This window comes from Oncorhynchus kisutch, linkage group LG19 (assembly GCF_002021735.2).
Source record: "Oncorhynchus kisutch isolate 150728-3 linkage group LG19, Okis_V2, whole genome shotgun sequence".
NCBI lineage: Eukaryota > Metazoa > Chordata > Actinopteri > Salmoniformes > Salmonidae > Oncorhynchus > Oncorhynchus kisutch.
The window spans coordinates 14,093,563-14,121,380 of NC_034192.2; the positions used below are offsets into that span (position 1 = coordinate 14,093,563).

At 41.0% G+C, this 27,818-nt stretch overlaps 2 protein-coding genes across 2 annotated transcripts; both read right to left on the reverse strand.

Moving 5' to 3' along the window:
- Window positions 1-26,586, reverse strand: LOC109864332 (aldo-keto reductase family 1 member B1-like). The gene is made up of 11 exons (XM_031798395.1): window positions 26,411-26,586; window positions 22,194-22,361; window positions 21,854-21,970; window positions 21,492-21,569; window positions 21,131-21,253; window positions 20,337-20,443; window positions 19,978-20,059; window positions 19,219-19,302; window positions 19,038-19,120; window positions 18,729-18,786; window positions 1-997 (listed from the first exon to the last, which is right to left on the reverse strand). Exons 1-10 carry the CDS (start codon window positions 26,474-26,476, stop codon window positions 18,744-18,746), a joined length of 951 nt encoding a protein of 316 aa, XP_031654255.1. The 5' UTR covers window positions 26,477-26,586; the 3' UTR covers window positions 1-997; window positions 18,729-18,743.
- Window positions 4,823-7,899, reverse strand: LOC116355080 (avidin-like). Its single transcript, XM_031798397.1, has 5 exons — window positions 7,719-7,899; window positions 7,578-7,616; window positions 6,535-6,760; window positions 5,240-5,357; window positions 4,823-4,949 (listed from the first exon to the last, which is right to left on the reverse strand). Exons 2-5 carry the CDS (start codon window positions 7,584-7,586, stop codon window positions 4,913-4,915), a joined length of 390 nt encoding a protein of 129 aa, XP_031654257.1. The 5' UTR covers window positions 7,587-7,616; window positions 7,719-7,899; the 3' UTR covers window positions 4,823-4,912.
- Window positions 26,587-27,818: the final 1,232 nt, after the last annotated feature.

Below are 27,818 nucleotides of genomic sequence, written 5' to 3' on the forward strand. Positions count from 1 at the left end.
TGTGATTAATTCCAGAATTTATTGATGTTCTGCACTAAGATGTCATGTATTTCGATATATTTAAACTGCTAACCATGATATATGAATATTTTCTTATCAACTGCACAATGACTGGAGCAAAGAAAGCTTTATTGGTAAAAAATAAATGTATTTAACCTTTCACAAAAGGGAACTGGGAATTTCACAACAGTCTCAACCCACATCATGAGTCAGTCAATGGGTAGAAGTGCTTTATCCTGTTAGGCAAGGAGTGTGGATGACTATTTCTAGGGAAAACGGCTCCTATGAGTAGGAATTTGATGGAAGGGAGTGTTCAACAAAATATCTTAATGCATATAGGTCAATGTACTATTTGGATAAGCTATGTCTATACTATGTCTATATGCCAATTTTCTACTCGTTGGCTGTTTTTATCCCTGAAACAAAAACAGATGGATTTAAATGAAAAATCTCACAGTTGATATGTAATACTGTACATCACATACAATGTCCATGTACCATTGTGGTATTTCTGTAACTTACTTCAGTAAGACCAGGTATGACATACCCAGCTCCTATGGTTAAACTATGAATTCCTATGGTTAACATCAATTCTATAAAGTCATATTGGTAATGTATGGCCTGTAAATGTGGATGAAAAAGTTTGAGAGAGACCATTGGAGACTCAAATCGAAAGAGACAAACAAACTAGGTCATGTGAGAAGCCACAAACACCCTACTGTGCGTTAGCAGATCCTAGGCTCCAGATTTCCTACCAAACCCTCAAGCTTTTTTCAATCCTACCATTACCATTGTGCATTATGCTAGGTTAGCATGCTATAACATAGGTCAGAGTGTATATGTCATGAGAAATACAATACTGAAACACACAGATACTAAATCAGTCAATCGCTAGAAACTAGCTCAAGGATGGCTATTTATGCATATTGTCTTAAAGGGAGAAATAATAAGGAATCTAAACAGAGAGAGGACAGACATCTCAACCAAGTCATAGCACCAGATGTAACTTTCCTTAAAATTCAGCATTGAAGTAGGGAAAGTAGGGAAAGAAGTAGGGAAACACCATTCAGAGAGACAGTACAGTTTTTCACATGTTCAGAAATCAAATAAACATGAAGTATATTTGCATGCAAAGAAAAGTAACATCATAACACACATAGCTGTCATCATCACATTAAAATGATGATTTGACTTCATAATACTTATTTAAACAGTTTGAGCCTCTGCAGAGAGAGTGTATACTGTAAAATACAGTACATTGGTCAAAATAAACCACGTAGGGCCTCACCCTCTCATTGGGCAGACTCTCCAGTTCCTGTTGAAGCCCAGAATGGTCTTCATTTCCTCGTCGCTCAACACAAAGTCAAACACCTGCATGGTTCAAAAAGACAATTAGCCCACAGCCACACACGTGAACTAAATCAGATGACACACCTCTTCAAATAATGGAGAATTATGGGAGATAATACCTGGCAATTCTCCTGGATACGTGTGGGGGTGATAGACTTGGGATAGACTCGCTTCATACTCGTCGCCAAACCCACTGGCTCTATGTCATCTACAAGACCCTGCTAGGTAAAGTCCCCCCTTATCTCAGCTCGCTGGTCACCATAGCATCATCCACCTGTAGCACGCGCTCCAGCAGGTACAGTGCCTTGCGAAAGTATTCGGCACCCTTGAACTTTGCGACCTTTTGACACATTTCAGGCTTCAAACATAAAGATATAAAACTGTATTTTTTTGTGAAGAATCAACAACAAGTGGGACACAATCATGAAGTGGAACGACATTTATTGGATATTTCTAACTTTTTTAACAAATCAAAAACTGAAAAATTGGGCGTGCAAAATTATTCAGCCCCTTTACTTTCAGTGCAGCAAACTCTCTCCAGAAGTTCAGTGAGGATCTCTGAATGATCCAATGTTGACCTAAATGACTAATGATGATAAATACAATCCACCTGTGTGTAATCAAGTCTCCGTATAAATGCACCTGCACTGTGATAGTCTCAGAGGTCCGTTAAAAGCGCAGAGAGCATCATGAAGAACAAGGAACACACCAGGCAGGTCCGAGATACTGTTGTGAAGAAGTTTAAAGCCGGATTTGGATACAAAAAGATTTCCCAAGCTTTAAACATCCCAAGGAGCACTGTGCAAGCGATAATATTGAAATGGAAGGAGTATCAGACCACTGCAAATCTACCAAGACCTGGCCGTCCCTCTAAACGTTCAGCTCATACAAGGAGAAGACTGATCAGAGATGCAGCCAAGAGGCCCATGTTCACTCTGGATGAACTGCAGAGATCTACAGCTGAGGTGGGAGACTCTGTCCATAGGACAACAATCAGTCGTATATTGCACAAATCTGGCCTTTATGGAAGAGTGGCAAGAAGAAAGCCATTTCTTAAAGATATCCATAAAAAGTGTTGTTTAAAGTTTGCCACAAGCCACCTGGGAGACACACCAAACATGTGGAAGAAGGTGCTCTGGTCAGATGAAACCAAAATGTAACTTTTTGGCAACAATGCAAAACGTTATGTTTGGCGTAAAAGCAACACAGCTCATCACCCTGAACACAACATCCCCACTGTCAAACATGGTGGTGGCAGCATCATGGTTTGGGCCTGCTTTTCTTCAGCAGGGACAGGGAAGATGGTTCAAATTGATGGGAAGATGGATGGAGCCAAATACAGGACCATTCTGGAAGAAAACCTGATGGAGTCTGCAAAAGACCTGAGACTGGGACGGAGATTTGTCTTCCAACAAGACAATGATCCAAAACATAAAGCGAAATCTACAATGGAATGGTTCAAAAATAAACATATCCAGGTGTTAGAATGGCCAAGTCAAAGTCCAGACCTGAATCCAATCGAGAATCTGTGGAAAGAACTGAAAACTGCTGTTCACAAATGCTCTCCATCCAACCTCACTGAGCTCGAGCTGTTTTGCAAGGAGGAATGGGAAAAAATGTCAGTCTCTCGATGTGCAAAACTGATAGAGACATACCCCAAGCGACTTACAGCTGTAATCGCAGCAAAAGGTGGCGCTACAAAGTATTAACTTAAGGGGGCTGAATAATTTTGCACGCCCAATTTTTCAGTTTTTGATTTGTTAAAAAAGTTTGAAATATCCAATAAATGTCGTTCCACTTCATGATTGTGTCCCACTTGTTGTTGATTCTTCACAAAAAAATACTGTTTTATATCTTTATGTTTGAAGCCTGAAATGTGGCAAAAGGTCGCAAAGTTCAAGGGGGAATACTTTCGCAAGGCACTGTATATCTCTCTGGTCACCCCCAAAACCAATTCTTTCTTTGGCCGCCTCTCAATCCAGTTCTCTGCTGCCAATGACTGGAATGAACTACAAAAATCTCTGAAACTGGAAACACTTATCTCCCTCACTAGCTTTAAGCACCAACTGTCAGAGCAGCTCACAGATTACTGCACCTGTACATAGCCCATCTATAATTTAGCCAAAACAACTACCTCTTCCCCTACTGTATTTATTTATTTTGCTCCTTTGCACCCCATTATTTCTATCTCTACTTTGCACATTCTTCCACTGCAAATCTACCATTCCAGTGTGTTACTTGCTATATTGTATTTATTTGTATTGTATTTACTTCGCCACCAAATAAATAAATACAAATTAAGATTTCCCTTAACTGGAACTAAGGGGCCTAGCCTGAGCCAACTTACTTTTAGCCAGTAGGGGCTCCTGAGCAGCGCAGCGGTCTAATGTACTGTATTCATTTGGAAATGACAATCTTTTCAAAATGATCGTTGTGTTCAGCCAAGACTTTCCTTCGAAATGGCTCTGCATGTTTTGACCTGAGACTTAGACTTTTGCGTATATGTTTAGTTTCCACCAAAAGTTTGTCCATTTCATGTTGCATCCAAAAATCTGCCTTTTTTGAATATACACTCCCCCCAAGGGGACACACACACATCCAAAGTACAATTTATATTTTGTGTGCATTGTGCCCGCCAACCCCTCTTTTATGCTGCTGCCAATCTCTGTTTATCATATATGCATAGTCACTTTAACTATACATTCATGTACATACTACCTCAATTAGCCCGACTAACCGGTGCACATTGGCTACCCGGACTATCTGCATTGTGTCCCGCCACCCACCACTTTAAAAAATAAAAAAAATAAAAAAGTTTTTTTTTGTTTTAACCTTTATTTAACTAGGCAAGTCAATTAAGAACAAATTCTTATTTTCAATGACGGCCTAGGAACAGTGGGTTAACTGCCTGTTCAGGGGCAGAACGACAGATTTGTACCTTGTCAGCTCGGGGGTTTGAACTTGCAACCTTCCGGTTACTAGTCCAACGCTCTAACCACTAGGCTACGCTGCCGCCCACTTGCCAACCCCTCTTTCACGTTACTGCTACTCTCTGTTTATCATATATGCATAGTCAATTTAACCATATCTACATACTACCTCAATTATCCTGACTAACTGGTGCCTGTATATAGCCTCGACTACTGTTATAGTCTCGCTACTGTATATAGCCTTGCTACTGTATATAGCCTTGCTATTGTTATAGCCTCGCTACTGTTATTTTTCACTGTCTTTTTACTGTTGTTTTTTATTTCTTTACTTGTCTATTGTTCACCTATTACCTATTTTTTACTTAAAATTTTAACTGTTGGTTAGGGCCTGTAAGTAAGCATTTCACTGCAAGTGCAAGTGACAAATAAACTTTAATTTGATTTGTCTTTTCTACAAGACATTAAAGTTGTGATTTTGCATTAAAATGTAATGTCCAAAACGCTGGAATCGCCCTTATTATTAAATTGATTGGACACATGCATTCAGTTAAAATATGTTTATTTCCTTAATGATTTAATTCAGTGCTGTCACATTTCATGAATTTCTTCTTTTGTCCCTCTTCTTTTGTTCCTTATTTAGCAACCCTAAGGAATATATCAGTTCCAACTCTAAGGACACAAAGAGACAAAGTAAGATTAATGATTTGTTATGAAATGCAGTGCAATTAATCATGGACAATATTAATTCATACACATTGCCTACTCAGACTAATAGGTGGGAAAATTAACTTTGTGGAATAAGCATATTATATGAATTTCATGTCAAAAGATAAGAAATCTTCAGAGATTCGAGAAAGACATACACATGGTCAATAGATTAGACACACAAGCTAAACATCATACATTAATTGAATTCATACAGTACATCATCCTGTTATTCATTGAGGGTACCATCTCACCTTGTGCCCTCCCAGTCTTGACCGAGAGATGGCTCTGACGACCGCAGGATCCAGGTGGTTTTAATCACCTCTTGGTTATTCTCATTGAAATACTGCCCTGTGAAAGCGGAACAGGACCCTGTGAGGGGAAAAGAGAGAAAGAGGATGACAGAGAAAGAGAATCAGAATAACAGAGAAAATAATATGACAAAATAATAGAGCGTTGCTCACACAACAATTGCATCAAAAACAAAAGTTAACTTACTATGTTACCCATAATGCACTTCGGTGTTTTAAAGCTATACCCCTACTTTACCAACCAGTCTTTGATTCCTTCTGTTATTCTGATTCTCTTTCTCTCTACCTGACATGGTGTACAAGTTTAATAAATATGAACTACTTCAGTGGAATTCAAGACCAGCTCGGCAGATAAGAACCCCAAATGTGGGAATTACCCTAGAGCATCGTCCCGACCACGGTCTGGAGGCGAGGAAGGAAAGGTAATGACACTGTTGAAATGATTTGTCTGAGGCTGCGCGATTCAATGGCAACACCCCATTCCATCCCCCTGGATGCCTCTTCCCCAGAGCTAAACAACCGCTCTGCACATGTTAATAATCTACTTTATGCACACTTTTTTTTTTTTACGCACCCATCACGTTTTTCACTGTTAATCGTAAATGATGACTCTTCACATTCTACCAGTGAAACGTCCATGCAGTATCTGCATACTAACCATTTGATCTCAATCCGTTTCATGGGAATATAAATTGAGATCTTGAATTATGTACAGTGTTTTTTCGTGAGCAGATGGTGTTAACCTTTACCCTACCATGTTTTGCCTAGTGTCACGCCCTGTTCAATTTTGGCGGCACGACAGAAAAATGTGACCGTTTGCACAATCATCCTAAAATGTCATGAGAAATTAGCTAGTTTTTCTTAACAGAAACATTATCTCGTGTTATTATAGTTGGTTATGTTTTATGTAGAATACTAATGAATTTATTATGTGATCTAACTTTATTAAAGAGCACCATGCAGGCTCTGACATGTCGATCAAGCAGCGGGGTGGTAAGTAAAAACGTTTTTGTGCAAAGTAGAGAATCCCGCAAAAGCGCAGAAGATTCAGTAGTTAGCTATCGGGAAGAGGCGTCCAGAGGATTCAGCCAAGCAGCTCCTCCCATGGTTGTTATTAATTGTAGTAGTATTGGTGCTGACAGTGATATGTATAGAATAGTCTACTTCTAATTTGACTTCTGTTTTGTATCTCAAAATAAATCAGTATTTTCTTAAATGGTAAAGACGTAGGCACATACCAATATTTCCCCATGAAATGCAGAAGGCGATGGTTGGCATTTGTGGTTCCTTTATGTTGTAGAAGCCCACCAATGGTTCATTGAGTTCTTTAGTGTCATGCGGATGTTCTCCCACAAGTGATTTGTACGTCCCACTGAGCGCCGAATTGGTTGGCTCAAACTTTAGAGTCATTATAGACCCCAGCTCATTCTTCCATTCTCCTGATAGGTGTGCAATCTTTGTAACCTACAATTATGGCAGTAAGAGCATTTATGGATGTTATAGCTGTTGAGATATAAACAAATAGTTTCTTTCCAAAACGCTATATATCCATTTCCAGAAATGTTGGTAAATGAGCTTTTATTGTGAACTTATGAAAGAGATGTGTTTATTTTTTGAAATCATTTGTTTGAAATCACTTGATGGTTTAATTTCAGAGAGACAAATAATCATGTTTTTTATTTACTCTAAACTTCTGCCTCACTATCAGATAAAATAAATAACTGTACAAATGATACATTTGTGACATCAATATGTATTTTTTAAAGAAAAAATATCAATTCAGTAATATGAGATCTGTATGTAAAGAAATTCACATTTTACATTTGAGTTATTTAACAGATGCTCTTATCTAGAGCGACTTACAGGTCATATTCAGTTCAAGGTAAAACAATACATTTAAAAAATGTTAAGATATGTGGTTGTCTCATCAAGCTATCACAGTCAAATATACAGTATACAAACAATATATTCCAACTAAACAATGGATACATATATCTACAATCTATGCATACAAAATCTGAGAACAGTAATATTTTACACACACACACACACACGACGGTACCCATAAGCAATCATTTCTGGTGAAAAAACACAAATGTAATACATTTGAGTGTATCGCGCTTTGAAAATACCCTTCAAATATTGAAACTATCAATTGCATAATGGAAATCTTTTGAGCATCCATACAACTAACCAACTAATTATTTGTAGCAACGTTTAATCACCTCTTTCAATTTAATCAACACTTTTGCGAGATAATTGGATGGAATTTTATATTTACCTCGGCCATTGCGGAATTTTAGGAGGGAACAATGCTGAGCTAAATGGAAGAAACAAAAGAACATTGTTAGGGTCACCTCAGCTACTTCTTATTTCTCACATCTTCTGGGTTAGTTTATATTGAAGGAAGAGTCAAACTTACCGTATCTGATGAGGAGTATCAGTGTAAATCACCCTAAATCTGTATCAATAAGTGCTCAATGAGCTGGCCTTTTTATTATGACTGTAGTGCCCTGAGGGTAACTGCTCTAGGGCTACACCTCCCTGACACTCTTAGCTGAGGGAGGTCCTAGATAAGGAAACTGGCACCACTGAACCTTTGGAACACATTACTATGCCAACTGAAATGAACCAATAACCTGTTAGATCACATTCTTTACTGTTTTTCTCGATTGCTTCAACACTGTGAATGAAACTGTGTGTGAAGGAGAGTCTCCTAGACATTGGACTCTTCTAAATATTTATGCAAGTATTTATTCAAGGGTGAGGTGAGTTTATTTGTTTGTGTTTCAGTCATTCACCATTGTGGCCAAAGATGGCACCTCGCTTCTAGTCCTTAGGAAACTTTGCAGTATTTTGTTTTTTTAATGTATTATCTCTTACATTGTTAGCCCAGAAATTTGTAAGTGTTATTACATACAGCTGGGAAGAACTATTGGATATCAGAGAGACGTCAACTTACCAGCATTTTGACCAGGAATACGACTTTTCTGAAGCAGATCATATATCTGCACCACCCAGGGCATTTGAACAGATCCCAGAGGCCGACCCAAAACAACGCCGCTAGAGAAGAGGTAGGCGGAGCGGTCTTCTGGTCAGACTTCGGAGGCGTGCACACCACCCACCCCTTCCGAGTATATTACTCGCAAATGTCCAGTTCAGTTGACGAAATTAGGGCAAGGGTGGCTTTCCATGGCTCTCTAGTGATATGCTGTCGGAGTCGTTAAAGCCATCTGGATTATCGGTGCGTCTCGCTGACAGGAATAAACATCTCTCTGGGAAGAAGGAGGGCGGGGGTGTATGTTTCATGATTAATGGTGTAATTGTAACAAAATACAGGAACTCAAGTCCTTTTGTTCACCTGACCTATAATTCCTCACAATCAAATGCCGACTATTGTCTCCCAAGATAATTATCTTCCGTTATTGTCACAGCCGTGTATATCCCCCCTCAAGCCGATACCACAACGGCCCTCAAGGAACTTCACTAGACTTTATGCAAACTGGAAACCATATATTCTGAGGCTGCATTTATTGTAGCTGGGGACTTTAATAAAGCACATTTGAGACCAAGTCTACCTAAATTCTATCAGCATATCAACTTTAGCACTTGTTCTGACATAACGCTGGACCACTGTTACTCTAACTTCCACAATGCGTACTAGGCCCTCCCCCGCCCTCCTTTCGGCAAATCTGACCATGACTCCATTTTGCTCCTCCCTTCCTATAGGCAGAAACTCAAACAGGAAGCACCCGTGCTAAGCACTATTCAACACTGGCCTCACCAATCAGAATCCACGCTTCAAGATTGTTTTGATCACGCGGACTGGGATATGTTCCTGGTAGCCTCAGAGAATACTATTGATGTTTAAACTGATCCGGTGAGTGAGTTTATAAGTGTATAGGAGATAAGTGTAAGTATATAGAAGATGATGTACTCACTGTGACTATTAAAACCTACCCTAACCAGAAACCGTGGATAGATGGATAGCATTCACTTCTGTCATCATGAAGTATGTTGAGACTAGTCAAGGATCATATCACCTCCACCTTACCTGTCACCAAAGACCCACTTCAATTTGCTTACCGCCCCAATAGGTCCACATACGATACAATTGCCATCGCACTGCACGCTGCCCTATACCATCTGTACAAGAGGAATACCTATGTAAGAATGCTGTTCATTGACTATAGCTCAGCATTCAACACCATAGTACCATCCAAGCTCATGATTAAGAGTGAGGCCCTGGGTCTCAACCCCGCCCTGTGCAATTGAGTCCTGGACTTCCTGATGGGCCGCCCCAGGTGGAGAAGGTAGGAAACAACATCTCTACTTTGCTGATCCTCAACATTGGGGGCACCACAAGGGTGTGTGCTTAGCCCGCTCCTGTACTCCCTGTTCACCCATGACTGTGTGGCCATTCACACCTCCAACTCAGTCAAGTTTTCAGATGACAGCCTACAGGGAGGAGGTGAGGACTCTCGGAGTGTGGTGTCAGGAAAATAACCTCTCACTCAACATCAACAAAACAAAGGAGATGATCTTGGACTTCAATTGACGGGACAGCAGTAGAGAAGGTGGAATGTTTTATGTTCCTCGGCATACACATCACGGACAAACTGAAATGGTCCACCCAAAAAGACAGTGTGGTGAAGAAGGCATGACAACGCCTCTTCAACCTCAGGAGGCTAAAGAAATTTGGCTCGTCACCGAAAACCCACAAACCTTTACAGATGCATAAAGGAGAGCATCCTGTCGGGCTGTATCACCACCTGGTACGGCAACTGCTCCGCCCACAACCGCAGGGCTCTCCAGAGAGTGGTGCGGTCTGCACAACGCATCACCGGGGGCAAACTACCTTCCCTCCAGGACACCTAAAGCACCCGATGTCACAGGAAGGCCAAAAAGATCATCAAGGACAACAACCACCCGAGCCACTGCCTGTTCACCCCGCTATCATCCAGAAGGTGAGGTCAGTACAGGTGCATCAAAGCTGGGACCGAGAGACTGAAAAACAGCTTCTATCTCAAGGCCAACAGACTGTTAAACAGCCATCACTAGCACAGAGAGGATACTGCCTACAGACACTAGCCACTTTAAAAATTTCACTTTAATAATGTTTACATATCTTGCATTACTCTTCCCATATGTATATACTGTATTGCATATACAATACAGTATATATTGCATATACAATACAGTATCCGTGCCGCTCTGTCATTGCTCATCCACATATTTATATATTCCTTTACTTAGATATGTGTGTATTAGGTATCTGTTGTGGAATTGTTAGATATTACTTGTTAGATATTGCTGCACTGTCTGACCTGGAAGCATAAGCATTTCACTACACTCAGAATAACATCTAATAACCATGTGTATGTGACCAATAAAATTTGATTTGATATTAAAGCGCTTTCAATCAGTATCGCCTCATGCATTATGATTCCAAGATGGCATAGCAGTTCAGACGTCTTTTGTCCTCGTCTTGTTCTGTCCCATATATATATATATATATATTTACAACTTTTTTCACATACATTTTTATATATATTTTTACATTTTCCATAAACTCATCTTCAAAACACTTTCCTGTAACCCGCCTCACCAATTTATATTTATAAAAAAGTATTATTTACCTCAAATCTGTAATCCTCCAAGAAGCTAGCCAGAAGCTAGCCAGAAGCTAGCCAGGAGCTAGCCAGAAGCTAATCCAGAAGCTAGCCAGAAGCTAATCCAGAAGCTAATCAGAAGATAGTTAGCTTCTTTACTGGCTAATCGTTAGTATTCAGCTAACCACGGTTTGTGGTCATCAGCTATCCTTTAGCTCGAAAATCTATCGCCAGTTTTGTATGGCGCAGCGCGGAACGGAACATACCGGACCAATTTTTCTCTCCATGTCCCTGGATTTCAACCGCTAACTCTGGACATTCATATCTGGATCTCACAGCTAGCTAGCTGCTATCCGTGCGACTATCCGCTTTCGTCGATTCCGGAGCAAACATCAATTATTCCGGAGCTAGCCAGCTGAAGAGTTCCATCAATCACTCCTGGGCTACAATCACCTATCCGGACCCGTTTTACTGCCTACGCGGAGCCCCACCGGACCTTCACAACTGGACTGCCAACGTTATCTACCCGAAGGAGTTATCCGGCTGGCTCCTCCGTCGCGACGTTACCTGAACGCCCATCTGCGGCCCGCTAACCGTTAGCTGTCTTATCGGCTGCTATCTGAATAGACAATCGGACAATTTATTTATTTATTTTTATTATTATTATGATTATTTTTCTTCTTGGGCCTCTATAACTATATATATTGTTTTTTGTTGTCGTTGTGTGATTTGGATTAATCCCCTCTACCACACGGAACCCCACTAATCTACTGACGGAATGCAAGAGGTGGCTAATAACAGACCTCCATCCTATGCTAGCGTGCTACCGATGGCCTGGCAAGCTGTCTAAATCGCCGTGACCCCCAACCAACCTCTCTACTCACTGGACCCTTTTGATCACTCGACTAAGCATGCCTCTCCTTAATGTCAATATGCCTTGTCCATTGCTGTTCTGGTTAGTGTTTATTGGCTTATTTCACTGTAGAGCCTCTAGTCCTGCTCACTATACCTTATCCAACCTATTAGTTCCACCACCCACACATGCAATGCCATCTCCTGGTTTCAATGATGTTTCTAGAGACAATATCTCTCTCTTCATCACTCAATACCTAGGTTTACCTCCACTGTATTCACATCCTACCATACCTTTGTCTGTACATTTGTTGGAGGAAATTATGGTTGAAATGACTAATTATGTATACATTCCAATCAGAACTGACTAGTCCAAATGCTATAATGTACTGTACATGTATGAATTTTCTCTCTTGCTCCCATTCGCAATTGTATATAATGTAGTCAGGAGTTTAGTAACAATGACGGTCTGTTCCTTGTACAAATGAAAGTCCGTCCCTGCCACCTGGAGATAGTACATTCTCCAGACTGTCTAGAATGCTGATTTATACTGACTGACCTTGACTTCAGGTGTGGAGCGAAGGCTCGAGAACTATAGGGCCTCTCTACCGGTGTCATGAAAGAGATAGAACATTTAGAAAACGCTGACGTCATTTTCTGTTTATAACCTGTGGAAAAATGTGTATGTGGCAGTACTCTCTTGAAATAAACGCTGTTACCTGAGTTTAAGACTGGGGCTCTGTCCATTCCTATAATAATAATAATAATAATAATATGGGTTTTACAATCCCATAGAATGCATTGACAGAGTAATTAATTCTGATTGGGAAATAATACAGAGGAATTTAGAATTCCACTAACAACATTATACCTTGATGCTATTTTATCACAACCAGAAACCTCCTTTTACTCTCTGTTCCAAACGTTCTAGACGACCAATTCTTATTGCTTTTAGCCGCACCCTTATTCTACTCCTCCTCCCTGAAACACTTCAGCGAGCAGGCCTTTCTAATCGACCTGGCCGGGGTATCCTGGAAGGATATTGATCTCATCCCGTCAGCAGAGGATGCCTGGATATTTTTTTTAAATGCCTTCCTAACCATCTTAAATAAACATGCCCCATTCAAGAAATTTAGAACCAGGAACAGATATAGCCCTTGGTTCTCCCCAGACCTGACTGCCCTTAACCAACACAAAAAACATCCTATGGCGTTCTGCATTAGCATCGAACAGCCCCCGTGATATGCAGCTGTTCAGGGATGCTAGAAACCATTATACACAGGCAGTTAGAAAAGCCAAGGCTAGCTTTTTCAAGCAGAAATTTGCTTCCTGCAACACTAACTCAAAAGTTCTGGGACACTGTAAAGTCCATGGAGAATAAGAACACCTCCTCCCAGCTGTCCACTGCACTGAAGATAGGAAACACTGTCACCACTGATAAATCCACCATAATTGAGAATTTCAATAAGCATTTTTCTACGGCTGGCCATGCTTTCCACCTGGCTAATCCGACCCCGGTCAACAGCACTGCACCCCCCACAGCAACTCGCCCAAGCCTTCCCCATTTCTCCTTTTCCCAAATCCGTTCAGCTGATGTTCTGAAAGAGCTGCAAAATCTGGACCCCTACAAATCAGCCGGGCTAGACAATCTGGACCCTTAACTTTCTAAAATTATCTGCCGAGATTGTTGCCACCCCTATTACTAGCCTGTTCAACCTCTCTTTCGTGTCGTCTGAGATTCCCAAAGATTGGAAAGCAGCTGTGGTCATCCCCCTCTTCAAAGGGGGGGGACACTCTTGACCCAAACTGCTACAGACCTATATCTATCCTACCATGCTTTTCTAAGGTCTTCGAAAGCCAAGTCAACAAACAGATTACCGACCATTTCGAATCTCACCATACCTTCTCTGCTATGCAATCTGGTTTCAGAGCTGGTCATGGGTGCACCTCAGCCACGCTCAAGGTCCTAAACGATATCTTAACCGCCATCGATAAGAAACATTACTGTGCAGCTGTATTCATTGATCTGGCCAAGGCTTTCGACTCTGTCAATCACCACATCCTCATCGGCAGACTCGACAGCCTTGGTTTCTCAAATGATTGCCTCGCCAGGTTCACCAACTACTTCTCTGATAGAGTTCAGTGTGTCAAATCGGAGGGTCTGCTGTCCGGACCTCTGGCAGTCTCTATGGGGGTGCAACAGGGTTCAATTCTTGGACCGACTCTCTTCTCTGTATACATCAATGAGGTCGCTCTTGCTGCTGGTGTGTCTCTGATCCACCTCTACACTGACGACACCATTCTGTATACTTCTGGCCCTTCTTTGGACACTGTGTTAACAACCCTCCAGGCAAGCTTCAATGCCATACAACTCTCGTTCCGTGGCCTCCAATTGCTCTTAAATACAAGTAAAACTAAATGCATGCTCTTCAACCGATCGCTACCTGCACCTGCCCGCCTGTCCAACAACACTACTCTGGATGGCTCTGACTTAGAATACGTGGAGAACTACAAATACTTAGGTGTCTGGTTAGACTGTAAACTCTCCTTCCAGACCCATATCAAACATCTCCAATCCAAAGTTAAATCTAGAATTGGCTTCCTATTTCGCAACAAAGCATCCTTCACTCATGCTACCAAACATACCCTTGTAAAACTGACCATCCTACCAATCCGACTTTGGCGATGTCATTTACAAAATAGCGTCCAATACCCTACTCAACAAATTGGATGCAGTCTATCACAGTGCAATCTGTTTTGTCACCAAAGCCCCATATACTACCCACCATTGCGACCTGTACGCTCTCGTTGGCTGGCCCTCGCTTCATACTCGTCGCCAAACCCACTGGCTCCAGGTCATCTACAAGACCCTGCTAGGTAAAGTCCCCCCTTATCTCAGCTCGCTGGTCACCATAGCATCTCCCACCTGTAGCATGCGCTCCAGCAGGTATATCTCTCTAGTCACCCCCAGGACCAATTCTTTCTTTGGCTGCCTCTCCTTCCAGTTCTCTGCTGCCAATGACTGGAACGAACAAAAATCTCTGAAACTGGAAACACTTATCTCCCTCACTAGCTTTAAGCACCAGCTGTCAGAGCAGCTCACAGATTACTGCCCCTGTAAATAGCCCACCTTTATTTTGCAAATAAATAACTAAAAATAACTGATATCACATTTACATAAGTATTCAGACCCTTTACTCAGTACATTGTTGAAGCAGTTTTGGCAGCAATTACAGCCTCGACTCTTCTTGAGTATGACACTACAAGCTTGGCACACCTGTATTTGGGGAGTTTCTCTTATTCTTCTCTGCAGATCCTCTCAAGCTCTGTCAGGTTGGATGGGGAGCGTTGCTGCACAGCTATTTTCAGGTCTCTCTACAGATGGTTGCGGCAGGTTCAAGTCCGGGCTCTGGCTGGGCCACTCAAGGACATTCAGAGGCTTGTCCCGAAGCCACTCCTGAGTTGTCTGGGCTGTGTAATTAGGGTCCTGTTGAAATGTTAACCTTCACCCCATATTGAGAGTTGTACACAAACGGACAAGAGATTTGTTTTGAACCTACATGCAAGGCAGGGATTTAACCTGGGAGCCACTGAGACCTTCACACTTTTACCGGTTCATATGTTTGACATTGACAGTTGTTGAATTGTACTTAAAAAGAGAAAATGTCAGATTTGAACCCACAATCTTTTGGTTTCAAGCCACTGGTTCCTTCACACTTCTACATTGTTATTTTGTCGCCTTCAAACATATGTTTGGCTTCGAGCTCAGTGACGAAGACATGAAAGTCATCCTGAGTTTCAACAGGAACTGGAGAGGATTCACTATGGAATGGTGAGTCCAGAGTTCCAGAGTGTCTAGATGCTGACTTCAACCCCACTATCCTCTTTACCTGTTCTTCCCTGACGTACCCTCCTCCTCACTGCAGGGGCAACAAGCACAAAGACTTCCCTCTGCATGCAGAGTATTGAAACCTCAGAGTGGAACTGGAGCTAAAGACAGAACGGACACTGACCTGACACCCACATTCCTATACAGTAGAGCCCGTCTTCCTGTCGGTGAAAAACACTGGGGACATACAGCGAGAAGTCCAGTAGTTGTATATAGATTCAACCAATACTTTGACATTGTTCTTGAGATACAGAAAAGTTCAGGAGGCAAACAGAACATCCACTGATAATGTCAGTGTGTAATGTAATACAGTTGAAGTTGGAAGTTTACATACACCGTAGCCAAATACATTTAAACTCAGTTAACAATTTCTGACATTTAATCCTAGTAAAAAATTCCCTGTCTTGGGTCAGTTAGGATCACCACTTTATTTTAAGAATGTGAAATGTCAGAATAATAGTAGAGAGAATGATTTATTTCAGCTTTTATTTATTTCATTTTTTCCCCCCAGTGGGTCAGAAGTTTACATACACTCAATTAGTATTTGGTAGCATTGCCTTTAAATTGTTTTACTGTTTCGGGTAGCCTTCCACAAGCTTCCCACAATAAGTTGGGTGAATTTTGGCCCATTCCTCCTGACAGAGCTGGTGTAACGGAGTCAGGTTTGTAAGGCCTCCTTGCTCGCACACACTTTTTCAGTTCTGCCCACAAATTTCCTAAGGGATTGAGGTCAGGGCTTTGTGATGGACCACTCCAATACCTTGACTTTGTTGTCCTTAAGCCATTTTGCCACAACTTTGGAAGTCTGCTTGGGGTCATTGTCCATTTGGAAGACCAATTTGCGACCAAGCTTTAACTTCCTGAGTGATGCCTTGAGATGTTGCTTCAATATATCCACATCATTTTCCATCCTCATGAAGCCATCTATTTTGTGAAGTGCACCAGTCCCTCCTGCAGCAAAGCAACCCCACAACATGAGGCTGCCACCCCCGTGCTTCACGGTTGGGATGGTGTTCTTCGGCTTGTAAGACTCCCCCTTTTTCCTCCAAACATAACGATTGTCATTATGGCCTAACCGTTCTATTTTTGCTTCATCAGACCAGAGGACATTTGTCCAAAAAGTACAATCTTTGTCCCCATGTACAGTTGCAAAGCGTAGTCTGGCTTTTTTATGGAGGTTTTGGAGCAGTGGCTTCTTCCTTACTGAGCGGCCTTTCAGGTTATGTCGATATAGGACTCTGTTTTACTGTGGATATAGATACTTTTGTACCGGTTTCCTCCAGCATCTTCACAAGGTCCTTTGCTGTTGTTCTGGGATCGATTTGCACTTTTTCGCACCAAAGTATGTTCATCTCTAAGAGACAGAATGCGTCCCCTTCCTGAACGGTATGACGGCGGCGTGGTCCCATTGTGTTTATACTTGCGTACTAATGATTGTACAGATGAACGTGGTACCTTCAGGCATTTGGAAATTGCTCCCAAAGATGAACCAGACATGTGGTCTACCATTTTTCTTTCTGAGGTCTTGGCTGATTTCTTTTTATTTTCCCATGATGTCAAGCAAAGAGGCACTGAGTTTGAAGGTAGGCTTTGAAATATATCCTCAGGTCAATGTCCAATTTTCCAAGCTGTTAAAAGGCACAGTCAACTTCTGACCCACTGGAATTGTGATACATTGTATTATCAGGGAAATAATCTGTCTGTTAACAATTGTTGGAAAAATGACTTGTGTCATGCACAAAGTAGATGTCCTAACCGACTTGCCAAAACTGTAGTTTGTTAACAAGAAATTTGTGGAGTGGTTGAAAAACGAGTTTCAATGACTCCAACCTAAGTGTATGTAAACTTCCGACTTCAACTGTAAGTGCCAAATAGTGTTGCCTTTACTTGTTCAGAGTTTAAACACGTTTATTATAAATGTTGCACAGTTGTAAGTGTACTTACATGTTGGAAAGTGCCTTTCAAATCATGGTGTCCCTGTGCGCCTTGTTCTAATATAAAATTCTATTCATCATTGCTTAGACAGCGCTCTTTAGAGATATCTCAAACAATATGTTAACATTGACAATTTACACAGTAAAATGTGATTAATTCCAGAATTTATTGATGTTCTGCACTAAGATGTCATGTATTTCGATATATTTAAACTGCTAACCATGATATATGAATATTTTCTTATCAACTGCACAATGACTGGAGCAAAGAAAGCTTTATTGGTAAAAAATAAATGTATTTAACCTTTCACAAAAGGGAACTGGGAATTTCACAACAGTCTCAACCCACATCATGAGTCAGTCAATGGGTAGAAGTGCTTTATCCTGTTAGGCAAGGAGTGTGGATGACTATTTCTAGGGAAAACGGCTCCTATGAGTAGGAATTTGATGGAAGGGAGTGTTCAACAAAATATCTTAATGCATATAGGTCAATGTACTATTTGGATAAGCTATGTCTATACTATGTCTATATGCCAATTTTCTACTCGTTGGCTGTTTTTATCCCTGAAACAAAAACAGATGGATTTAAATGAAAAATCTCACAGTTGATATGTAATACTGTACATCACATACAATGTCCATGTACCATTGTGGTATTTCTGTAACTTACTTCAGTAAGACCAGGTATGACATACCCAGCTCCTATGGTTAAACTATGAATTCCTATGGTTAACATCAATTCTATAAAGTCATATTGGTAATGTATGGCCTGTAAATGTGGATGAAAAAGTTTGAGAGAGACCATTGGAGACTCAAATCGAAAAAGACAAACAAACTAGGTCATGTGAGAAGCCACAAACACCTTACTGTGCGTTAGCAGATCCTAGGCTCCAGATTTCCTACCAAACCCTCAAGCTTTTTTCAATCGTACCATTACCATTGTGCATTATGCTAGGTTAGCATGCTATAACATAGGTCAGAGTGTATATGTCATGAGAAATACAATACTGAAACACACAGATACTAAATCAGTCAATCGCTAGAAACTAGCTCAAGGATGGCTATTTATGCATATTGTCTTAAAGGGAGAAATAATAATGAATCTAAACAGAGAGAGGACAGACATCTCAACCAAGTCATAGCACCAGATGTAACTTTCCTTAAAATTCAGCATTGAAGGGGTAGTCCTTGTGCTTCATGCTCCTGGATGAAAAGGGGAAAAAAAACACCATTCAGAGAGACAGTACAGTTTTTCACATGTTCAGAAATCAAATAAACATGAAGTATATTTGCATGCAAAGAAAAGTAACAGCATAACACACATAGCTGTCATCATCACATTAAAATGATGATTTGACTTCATAATACTTATTTAAACAGTTTGAGCCTCTGCAGAGAGAGTGTATACTGTAAAATACAGTACATTGGTCAAAATAAACCACATGGGGCCTCACCCTGTCATTGGGCAGACTCTCCAGTTCCTGTTGAAGCCCAGAATGGTCTTCATTTCCTCGTCGCTCAACACAAAGTCAAACACCTGCATGGTTCAAAAAGACAATTACCCCACAGCCACACACGTGAACTAAATCAGATGACACACCTCTTCAAATAATGGAGAATTATGGGAGATAATACCTGGAAATTCTCCTGGATACGTGTGGGGGTGATAGACTTGGGAATCACAATCGTGTTCCGTTGGATATGGAAGCGGATCAGGACCTGAAGTGAGGATGACGGAGAGAGGAAAGCGGACATGTAAATGGGATCCCAGGTTAAAGAAAATATCAGTACGGTTCGGGTTGCCTCGATAGTGTGAAAAGGGTATTAGAGTAGGGGCTAGTGGTTAGAGCATTGGGACAGTAACCGAACGGTTGTTAGATTGAATCCCTGAGCTGATAAGGTACAAAATATTTCGTTCTGCCCCTGAACAAGGCAGTTAAAAAAATAAATAATAATAATTTGTTTCTGGGGATTATTAAGTGATCGTGATGGTTTGATGGCCAGATTGGGAATTCAGGCAGGACACCGGGGTTAACACCCCTACGATAAGTGCCATGGGATCTTTAATGACCTCAGGGAGTCAGGACAACCGTTTAACGTCCCATCTGAAAGACAGCACCCTACACAGGGCAGTGTCCTGGGGCATTGGAATATTTTTTTAGACCAGAGGAAATAGTGCCTCCTACTGGCCCTCCAACACCACTTCCAGCAGTATCTGGTCTCTCATCAAGGGACTGACCAGGACCAACGCTGCTTAGCTTCAGAAGCAAGCCAGCAGTGGTATGCAGGGTGGTATGCTGCTGACCCACTGTTGCTAGGCCATCATTGTAAATTAGAATTTGTTGTTAACTGACTTGCCTAGTTAAATAAAACATTTTAAAAATAGTATTGTACCTGGGCAGAGGTCTTCTTGTGCTTCTCAGCAATGGCCTTGATGTTGGGATCCTCCAGCAGAGAAGGGTCCTCTGGTTTGGCCCTGTTATTGACACTGTGTTACAATCTTTTCACAGGGACAACTGTAAATGGCTGTGTATGTTCAGAATTCATGTACAAGGTGAATGTACACCGATATACCAAGCATTAGGAACACCTTCCTAACATTGAGCTGAAATATTAGATTTAACAGGTGACATCAATAAGGGATCATAGCTTTCACCTGGTCAGTCTGTCATGGAAAGGGCAGGTGTTCTTAATGTTTTGTATACTCAAGTGTATTTCTCTCAGGTATTATTAGTTGAAGTATACGCCCTCACCATGGTCTGTCTGGGGAACCCAGGGGGCTGTAGGCTGTCACAGAGATGCCCTTAGAGTGACAGTAGCTGATCAACTTCTCCTGGTTCAGATAGGGGTGGCATTCAACCTGGCAGTAGAAAGAATTAACGAGGTTATTCAACTTCACCTACAGTTCTTATTACAACACATGGGATGTACTGTATTATAAGAGAATTGGTGGTGGTATTTTATCTTGAGAAATAATTAAATTATATGGTGGATTACAAAAAAAAAAACATTTATTTGAATTAAGACCCTTTGTGTATTACGGTCAAATAAGCCCAATAAAGCTGTTTATTCAGGAAGCTGTTCAGTGTGGTGACAATAGAAAGCACAAGAGGGTCTGTCCACTCAAATAACCAGATAGATATGTACCCGTTAATCAGGATGTCTATTGGGATAGATGTGTCTGGAAAACAGCAGGAATAGAAGGTCACCAAAGTATCGCTGCCTTGCCTCAGGGAAAGAGGTGGACTATAAAGGCACTAAACAGGCCTTTATCTGACTGAGCGGTCACTGTGAATAAGACAATGGGGCAGGGATACTGACAATGAGGCCTCTGTCCTTTGAGGGAGGGTTTAAAATAAGCGTTGGGTGATCAGTGTCCTAATTTAGAAGAAGGTCGAGGGATACAAGATACAATTAACATCACAAAAGAATATAGGATCAGCATTGTGTGCTTCACAATGTATTGTGTTGACCCCAGGCTTGCAAGCTTTTTGAGTGATTATCGCCATCAGTAAACACTCATTCAGTAATGAAGGAAAGTCAGTACCTGGTTGTTGGCAGGTTTATACTTGAGGCCTGGCTTGTTCAGGATGGATTCAATCTGGTCTTTGTTAAAGTTGGAGACACCGATAGCCTTGACCAGTCCAGCATCCACCAGCTCCTCCATAGCCTAGTATACAGGACAACATGGCATCCACATTGTGTGATAAGATTACAAACTCAGGGTTGTATTCATTAGGGCTCACAACGGAAAACAAAAATGAGCATTTCTTATTGGACCAGGTAGTCCCTGTTTCAGTCCGTTTGGTGTCTAATGAATATAACCCAGTTGAAGTGATGTTCAATTGAAGAGAACTGTACAGTGTCCTATAGTGTCTTCGAGGATGCGTCCTCTCGCACTGACTCACCTCCCATGTCTCCAGGAATTTGGAGCCATCGTCGATATTATTTCCATTGCTGTCCGTAGGGAAGAGGTCCTCTCCCGGCTGCGAAACAACGATAGTAATTATAAAAGTCATTAGACACTCCTCTTACAGCACCATACACCTGGGGAATTCAAATCTGGACCTTGAAGCCAGTTCTACTGCTGATTTTCATTCTTCCGCTCTTATCGGGGACTGATTTAGACCTGGGACATTATCAGGTAGAACAGAACAGCAGTACTCCATACCTCCAGGATTTGATTTGAATACCCCTGCCATGAAACAATGGCGCCTACTGGAGCAAAAAAGCTATAAGTGAGATAGTGTTAAAATGATATTAGTCTCACCTGGAAGCCCATGGGCCAGTGTATCAGGTAAAGATCCAGGTAGTCCAGTTTCAGATCACAGAGAGTCTTCCGACAGCCTTCTTTCACCATAGACTTCCCATGGAATGTGCACCACAGCTGCAAAGAGAACAAGCTTGACTTGCGTAACTACCACCCAATTTCCTCAATTCAATCTAAACCACAAATTCACTAGCCAAGATTTGATCATCTCAATCATATAGCCTTGATATCAAGTTCGTTATTTTAACTAGCATATTAAAAGAGTGGTTCAACTTCTCACTGCAATGCCAGTGGTACAAATTTGAGAGCAGATAACTGTACTGCAGACAGTGAATCTCACCTTGCTGACCACGAACAGTTCCTCTCTCTTCACCACCCCCTCCTTGACCATGACATGAATGCCCTCTCCCACCTCTGTCTCGTTCTGGTAGATGAAGGCCCCATCGATGTGCCTATAGCCTGCAGCTATGGCCGCCTTCACCGCATCAGTTACTTTACCTGGAGGGGACTGGTACAGAGGAGGGAGCAGGAAACAGAATGATTCATTCTTTCAAATGATTCAACTACAACATTATCAAGATCTTCAGTAGCCAAATCGGCAGTTGACGGCTTAGGACGCTGAAGGAGCGTTACGGACACGGCGGGGCGTTACTTCGCTCATCGCGCTCTAGCGACTCCTCGACTTGGTCGTCAGTTTAACAGTATTTCCTCTGACACATTGGTGCGGCTGGCTTCCGGGTTAAGCGGGAGGGCGTTAAGAAGCGCAGTTTGGTGGGTCGTGTTTCGGAGGATGCATGACTTGACCTTCGCCTCCTGAGCTCAATGGGGAGTTGCAGCGGCGAGACATGATTGAAATGGTGAGAAAAAGGGGGGTAAAAGCACGAAAAAATTAAAAAAAGAGGCACAGAATAAGTTGGAGAAACATAGTCAAGAACGATCAAGTGTAATATGAACTGAGTATACTAAACATTAAGAACATCTTCCTAATAGAGTTGCACCTCAGAACAGCCTCAATTCGTTGGGGATTGACTCTATAATGTGTCGAAAGCGTTCCACAGGGATGCTGGCCCATTTTGACTCAAATGTTTCCCACAGCTGTGTCAAGTTGCCTGAATGTCCTTTGAATGGTGGACCATTCTTGATAGACACGGGAAACTGTTGAGAAACCCAGCAGCATTGCAGTTCTTGACACAAGCCGGTGTGCCTGGCACTGACTACCATGCACCCTCTGAATGGCAGACATACACAAGACATGTTTCAAGGCTTAAAAATCCTTGAACTTATCTCCTCCCCTTCATCTGCACTGATTGAAGTGGATTTAACAAGTGACATCAATAACGGATGATAGCTTTCACCTGGTCAGAGCAGGTGTTCTTAATGTTTTGATGAAAAAAAATGCAGCAAATTATTTTAGAATTTTCAACATAAAAAACATTAGCTGGCGCACACCCAGAAAAAAGTAGTTTGTGTGGAGGTGCTGACTAAAGGCAAATAAACTATTAACTATCAAAATAAATAGAGTCTCAGACTCCACATATAACCTCCCAGTAATTTATAGGGTATTTACCAACGTTTCGGCATCACGGTGCCTTCTTCGGGGCAATGTCATGAGTACTTGAACCAGGTTATGGAGACAAACAGTGCAATTAGTGTAACTAATGACAATAGTGAAGGGTGTGTCATAATGATGACGTTTATTAGAATGAATTAGTGAAACTGTAAAAAAAAAAATTTTTTATGGCATATTAAATTAGGCTATTGTTATCATATAGAAACATAATTGAATATTGTACATAATATTTGCATCAACATACATTGTTTAATTCAATTTCACATATTTAGTGGTTTCATATTGTTACATATAATCCTTTTGGTTCAACCTTAATGCATAATAAGCATCATCAACAGGGGGAACATATTAGGTTTATGCTAATAAGCTGTAAAATATATAATACTTGTTCATAAAATAAACGGTTGTTTATAAGAAAGGCCTGAGATCAAAGTCAATATTCAGACCACTAGGGGTCAATGTTTTTAGATAGGATATCCAGTAAGCCTCCCATTGTAATAGTAGGATCTCAATGTCACCTCCGGGCTGACGAATCATAAGAGGGTGGTTTACAGAGATACAGTAGGTGGAATGGGCTGAGAGCAGCTGAGCGGTGGGTTCAAAATACCATGATCTATAAATGTTGTGACTGAAAATACTATATACAGTGCATTCAGAATGTATTCAGACCCCTTGACTTTTCCCACATTTTGTTAAGTTACAGCCTTACTCTAAAATTGATTAAATAAAAACGTCTACACACAATACCTCATAATGACAAAGCTAAAACAGGTTTTTTGAAATTTTTGCAAATGTATAAAAAAAAACTAAAACAGAAATACCTTATTTACATAAGTATTCAGACCATTTGCTATGAGACTCGAAATTGAGTTCAGGTGTATCCTGTTTCCATTGGCCATCCTTGAGATACACATCTGTCTATATAAGGTCACACTGTTGACAGTGCATGTCAGAGCAAAAACCAAGCCATGAGGTTGAAGGAATTGTCCATAGAGCTCCGAGACAGGATTTTGTCAAGGCACAGATCTGGGGGAAAGGTAGCAAAACATTTATGCACCATTGAAGGTCACCAAGAGCACAGCAGCCTTCATCATTCTTAAATGGAAGAAGTTTGGATCCACCAAGACTCTTCCTAGAGCTCGCTGCCCAGCCAAACTGAGCAATCGGGAGAGAAGGACCTTGGTCACGGAAGTGACCAAGAACCCGATGGTCACTCTGACAGAGCTCTTGAGTTCCTCTGAGATGGTTGTTCCAGAAGAACAACCATCTCTGCAGCACTCCACCAATCAGGCCTTTATGGTAGAATGGCCAGATGGAAGCCACTCCTCAGTAAAAGGCTCATGGCAGCCTGCTTGGAGTTTACCAAAAGGAAACAAGATGAGAAAAAAGATTCTCTGGTCTAATGAAAACCTGAATGCTAAGCGTCACGTCTGGAGAGAACCTGGCACCATCCTTACAGTGAAGCATGGGGGTGGCAGCATCATGCTGTGGGAATGTTTTTCAGTGGCAGGGATTGAGAGACTAGTCAGGATTGAGGGAAAGATGAACAGAGCAAAGTACAGGGAGATCCTTGATGAAAATATTCTCCAGAGCACTCAGGACCTCAGACTAGGGCAAAGGTTCACCTTCCAACAGAACAACGACCTGAAGCACACAGCCAAGACAACGCAGGAATGGCTTCGGGACAAGTCTCTGAATATTCTTGAGTGGCCCAGCCAGAGCCCGGACTTAAACCCAATCAAACATCTCGGGAGAGAACTGAAAATAGCTGTGCAGCGACGCTCCCCATCCAACCTGACAGAGCTTGAGAGGATCTGCAGAGAAGAGTCGGAGAAACTCCCCAAATACAAGTGTGCTGAGCATATAGCGTCATACCCAAGAAGACTCGAGGCTGTAATTGCTGCCAAAGGTGGTTCAACAAAGTACGGAGTAAAGGGTCTGAATACTTATGTAAATGTGATATTTAATTTTTTAATATAAATTAGCAAAAATGTCTAAACTGTTTTTGCTTTGTCATCATGGGGTATTGTGTTTAGAATATTAAGGGGGAAAAAAACATTTATCAATTTTAGAATAAGGTTGTAATGTAACAAAATGTGGAAAAAGCCAAGGGGTGGGTATATATGTATGTGTAATATCTCTATTGGATGTGTTTAAGTACTATGTATCCAGATGTAATGTGTCAAATAGCAAAATATAGTTATGCAACTACTGTGTAAAAAAAGTTCAATGTACGGAAATTGTACATGTAACAAAAAAAGCAGTAAAAACAACATTATTTTTGTCCTCCAAAGAGGGAATGGAGGATGGTCCAATAATAAATACTGCACTTTTTATATATATATATATATATATAATGCAGTAACCTGCAAAATGTCCCTTGTGGATTCAAATGTATACAGACTTGATCACAAGATATTGCACAAAGGGGATTTGTGACTTTTAATGATACAGATATGAGGAAATGGGTGCAGCCTTTCAACGACAAAATCACAAGACCAAGGCTAAGCAAAGCTTTATTGTAACAGAAACTATGGGGTCTATTGCCTGTTCCTAAAAACGTAAGAGTTCACATATCTATGGGGTCTATTGCCTGTTCCTAAAAACGTTCACATATCTTGACTAGCTAATATTTTGACAATACAGTAGGGCAGGCTATATAAAAAAAAAAATCGAAAATCGAACAAATCTCAGTGCTCATTTTATGGAATTGCAGCTGGCTCCTGGTTATTTTTTTTATCGTCGAGAGCTTTCTAAATAGAGAAAAGTAACGTTAATTGACAATATATTATAGTTCCATAACGGAAGAGAGAAAGCTACGTATTCATATGTCATAAATGCATACCATTCTGTAATTTCCAAAGTTGCTAACTAGCTCAAAGACCAAAGAACTCAAAAAGTTGGACCTAGCTAGCTAGCTAGCAGTATAGCTAGCTTTCTTGGCAAAATACAAGTAAAGGGGATTACTTGCTAAATTTAGAACAAACCTTCCACGTCCCGAGACCGACAATGGGCATGTCTGCACCGGTGTTCAATTTCACGGATGTTGCCATCGTCCTCTTTGTTGCAAAATATACCTTTAGATACTTTTTTGCAATTGCAGACGGTTCTAGTCCAACCTCAAGTGCAGCGCAAAGTGCAGAGACTACGAATGGTACAGCAGCCAGCCCTTATTGGTGATCGATTGCTTACGCCTGGAATTCTATATAGCTGAATATCTTGGACAACAGCGCCACCCGGTGCCACCCTCACTCCTCTTTATATATAAACCTGCAGATGGATTTTAAATGTTACCAGCATACGAATACGTTCTTTGCAAAACAGAATCCTGAACCAAAATTGTTTAATAGCATTTTCACAAATGGAATAATCATTGCTGCCCCCCCCCCCAACATACACCTTGAATTCAACATTTGCATCTTATCAATTTGTTTCTGAAACTTAATCAAAAACGTTTGCTTCACCTCAAGCATTATGTGTAACAAGCACTAGAGGGAGACATTACCACACCGTTCAGCTGGAAATCAAACGCTAAAAGGGGAAATTGTAAATGTTACGATTTTTTCAAACTTAAAAATACATATACCCATCGAATTCTTGAATAGTATAACTTAAATGCCTCGTGAGCTTAGTTAAATTGTCTTACCGTATCAGAACCCAAAATAACAAGATTGTTTTTACATTGTTTGTAAACACTATATTGCCCCAAATATGGTTAAAACTATCACTTGGATTTTATGGATGCTCAGTCCTTGCATTCATAGCTCTGTCTATGCATTTGAGAGTGGTCAAATTTCTCCAGCCCCAAATCCCTAAGCTATTTACCAATTCAGGGGCGGTGGGGCCACTTTGTTATTGTTTGAACTGCAGATTTCACCTTTAACTGGCATTTTATGGATACTACACCATGGAATACTGCACTCCAAGGAAAAACTGAAATTATGCATTTAGTGATACACGCATGAAGTCAAAAGGTTCAATTCTAATATGGTATCGATACTAAGATTTTTAGATTTGTGTGAAATGTGAGGAAGAGATGTGGTCAAGCAAGAAAAAAAAACATTGCATTGCCATCAATATTCCTATTTTAAAAAATAAGGAAAAGTCTAAGATAAAGCCTAAAGCATGTGATTAGGGGGTAAAATATAGACTAGTCTTTAGTACACTTAACATAAATATATAAACGCAACATTTAAAGTGTTGGCCCCATGTTTCATGACCTGAAATAAAATATCCAGAAAATGTTCCATATGCACAAAAATCTTATTTCTCTCAAATGTTTACACAAATTTAGTTTTGTCCTTTTGTCCTTGTTAATGAGAATTTCTCCTTTGCCAAGATATTCCATCCGTCTGACAGGTGTGGCATATCAAGAAGCTGATTAAACAGCATGGT

Coding starts and splice junctions, on each gene's coding strand:
- LOC116355080 (XM_031798397.1), bottom strand. Junction 5,358..6,534: donor CATTTCATGGGGAAATATTG/GTATGTGCCTAC, acceptor TTCCCCTCACAG/GGTCCTGTTCCGCTTTCACA. Junction 4,950..5,239: donor CAAGACTGGGAGGGCACAAG/GTGAGATGGTAC, acceptor TTGTGTCCTTAG/AGTTGGAACTGATATATTCC.
- LOC109864332 (XM_031798395.1), bottom strand. CDS start 26,476: ATGGCAACATCCGTGAAATTGAACACCGGTGCAGACATGCCCATTGTC. Junction 22,362..26,410: donor TCGGTCTCGGGACGTGGAAG/GTTTGTTCTAAA, acceptor CCTCTGTACCAG/TCCCCTCCAGGTAAAGTAAC. Junction 21,971..22,193: donor AACTGTTCGTGGTCAGCAAG/GTGAGATTCACT, acceptor TTCTCTTTGCAG/CTGTGGTGCACATTCCATGG.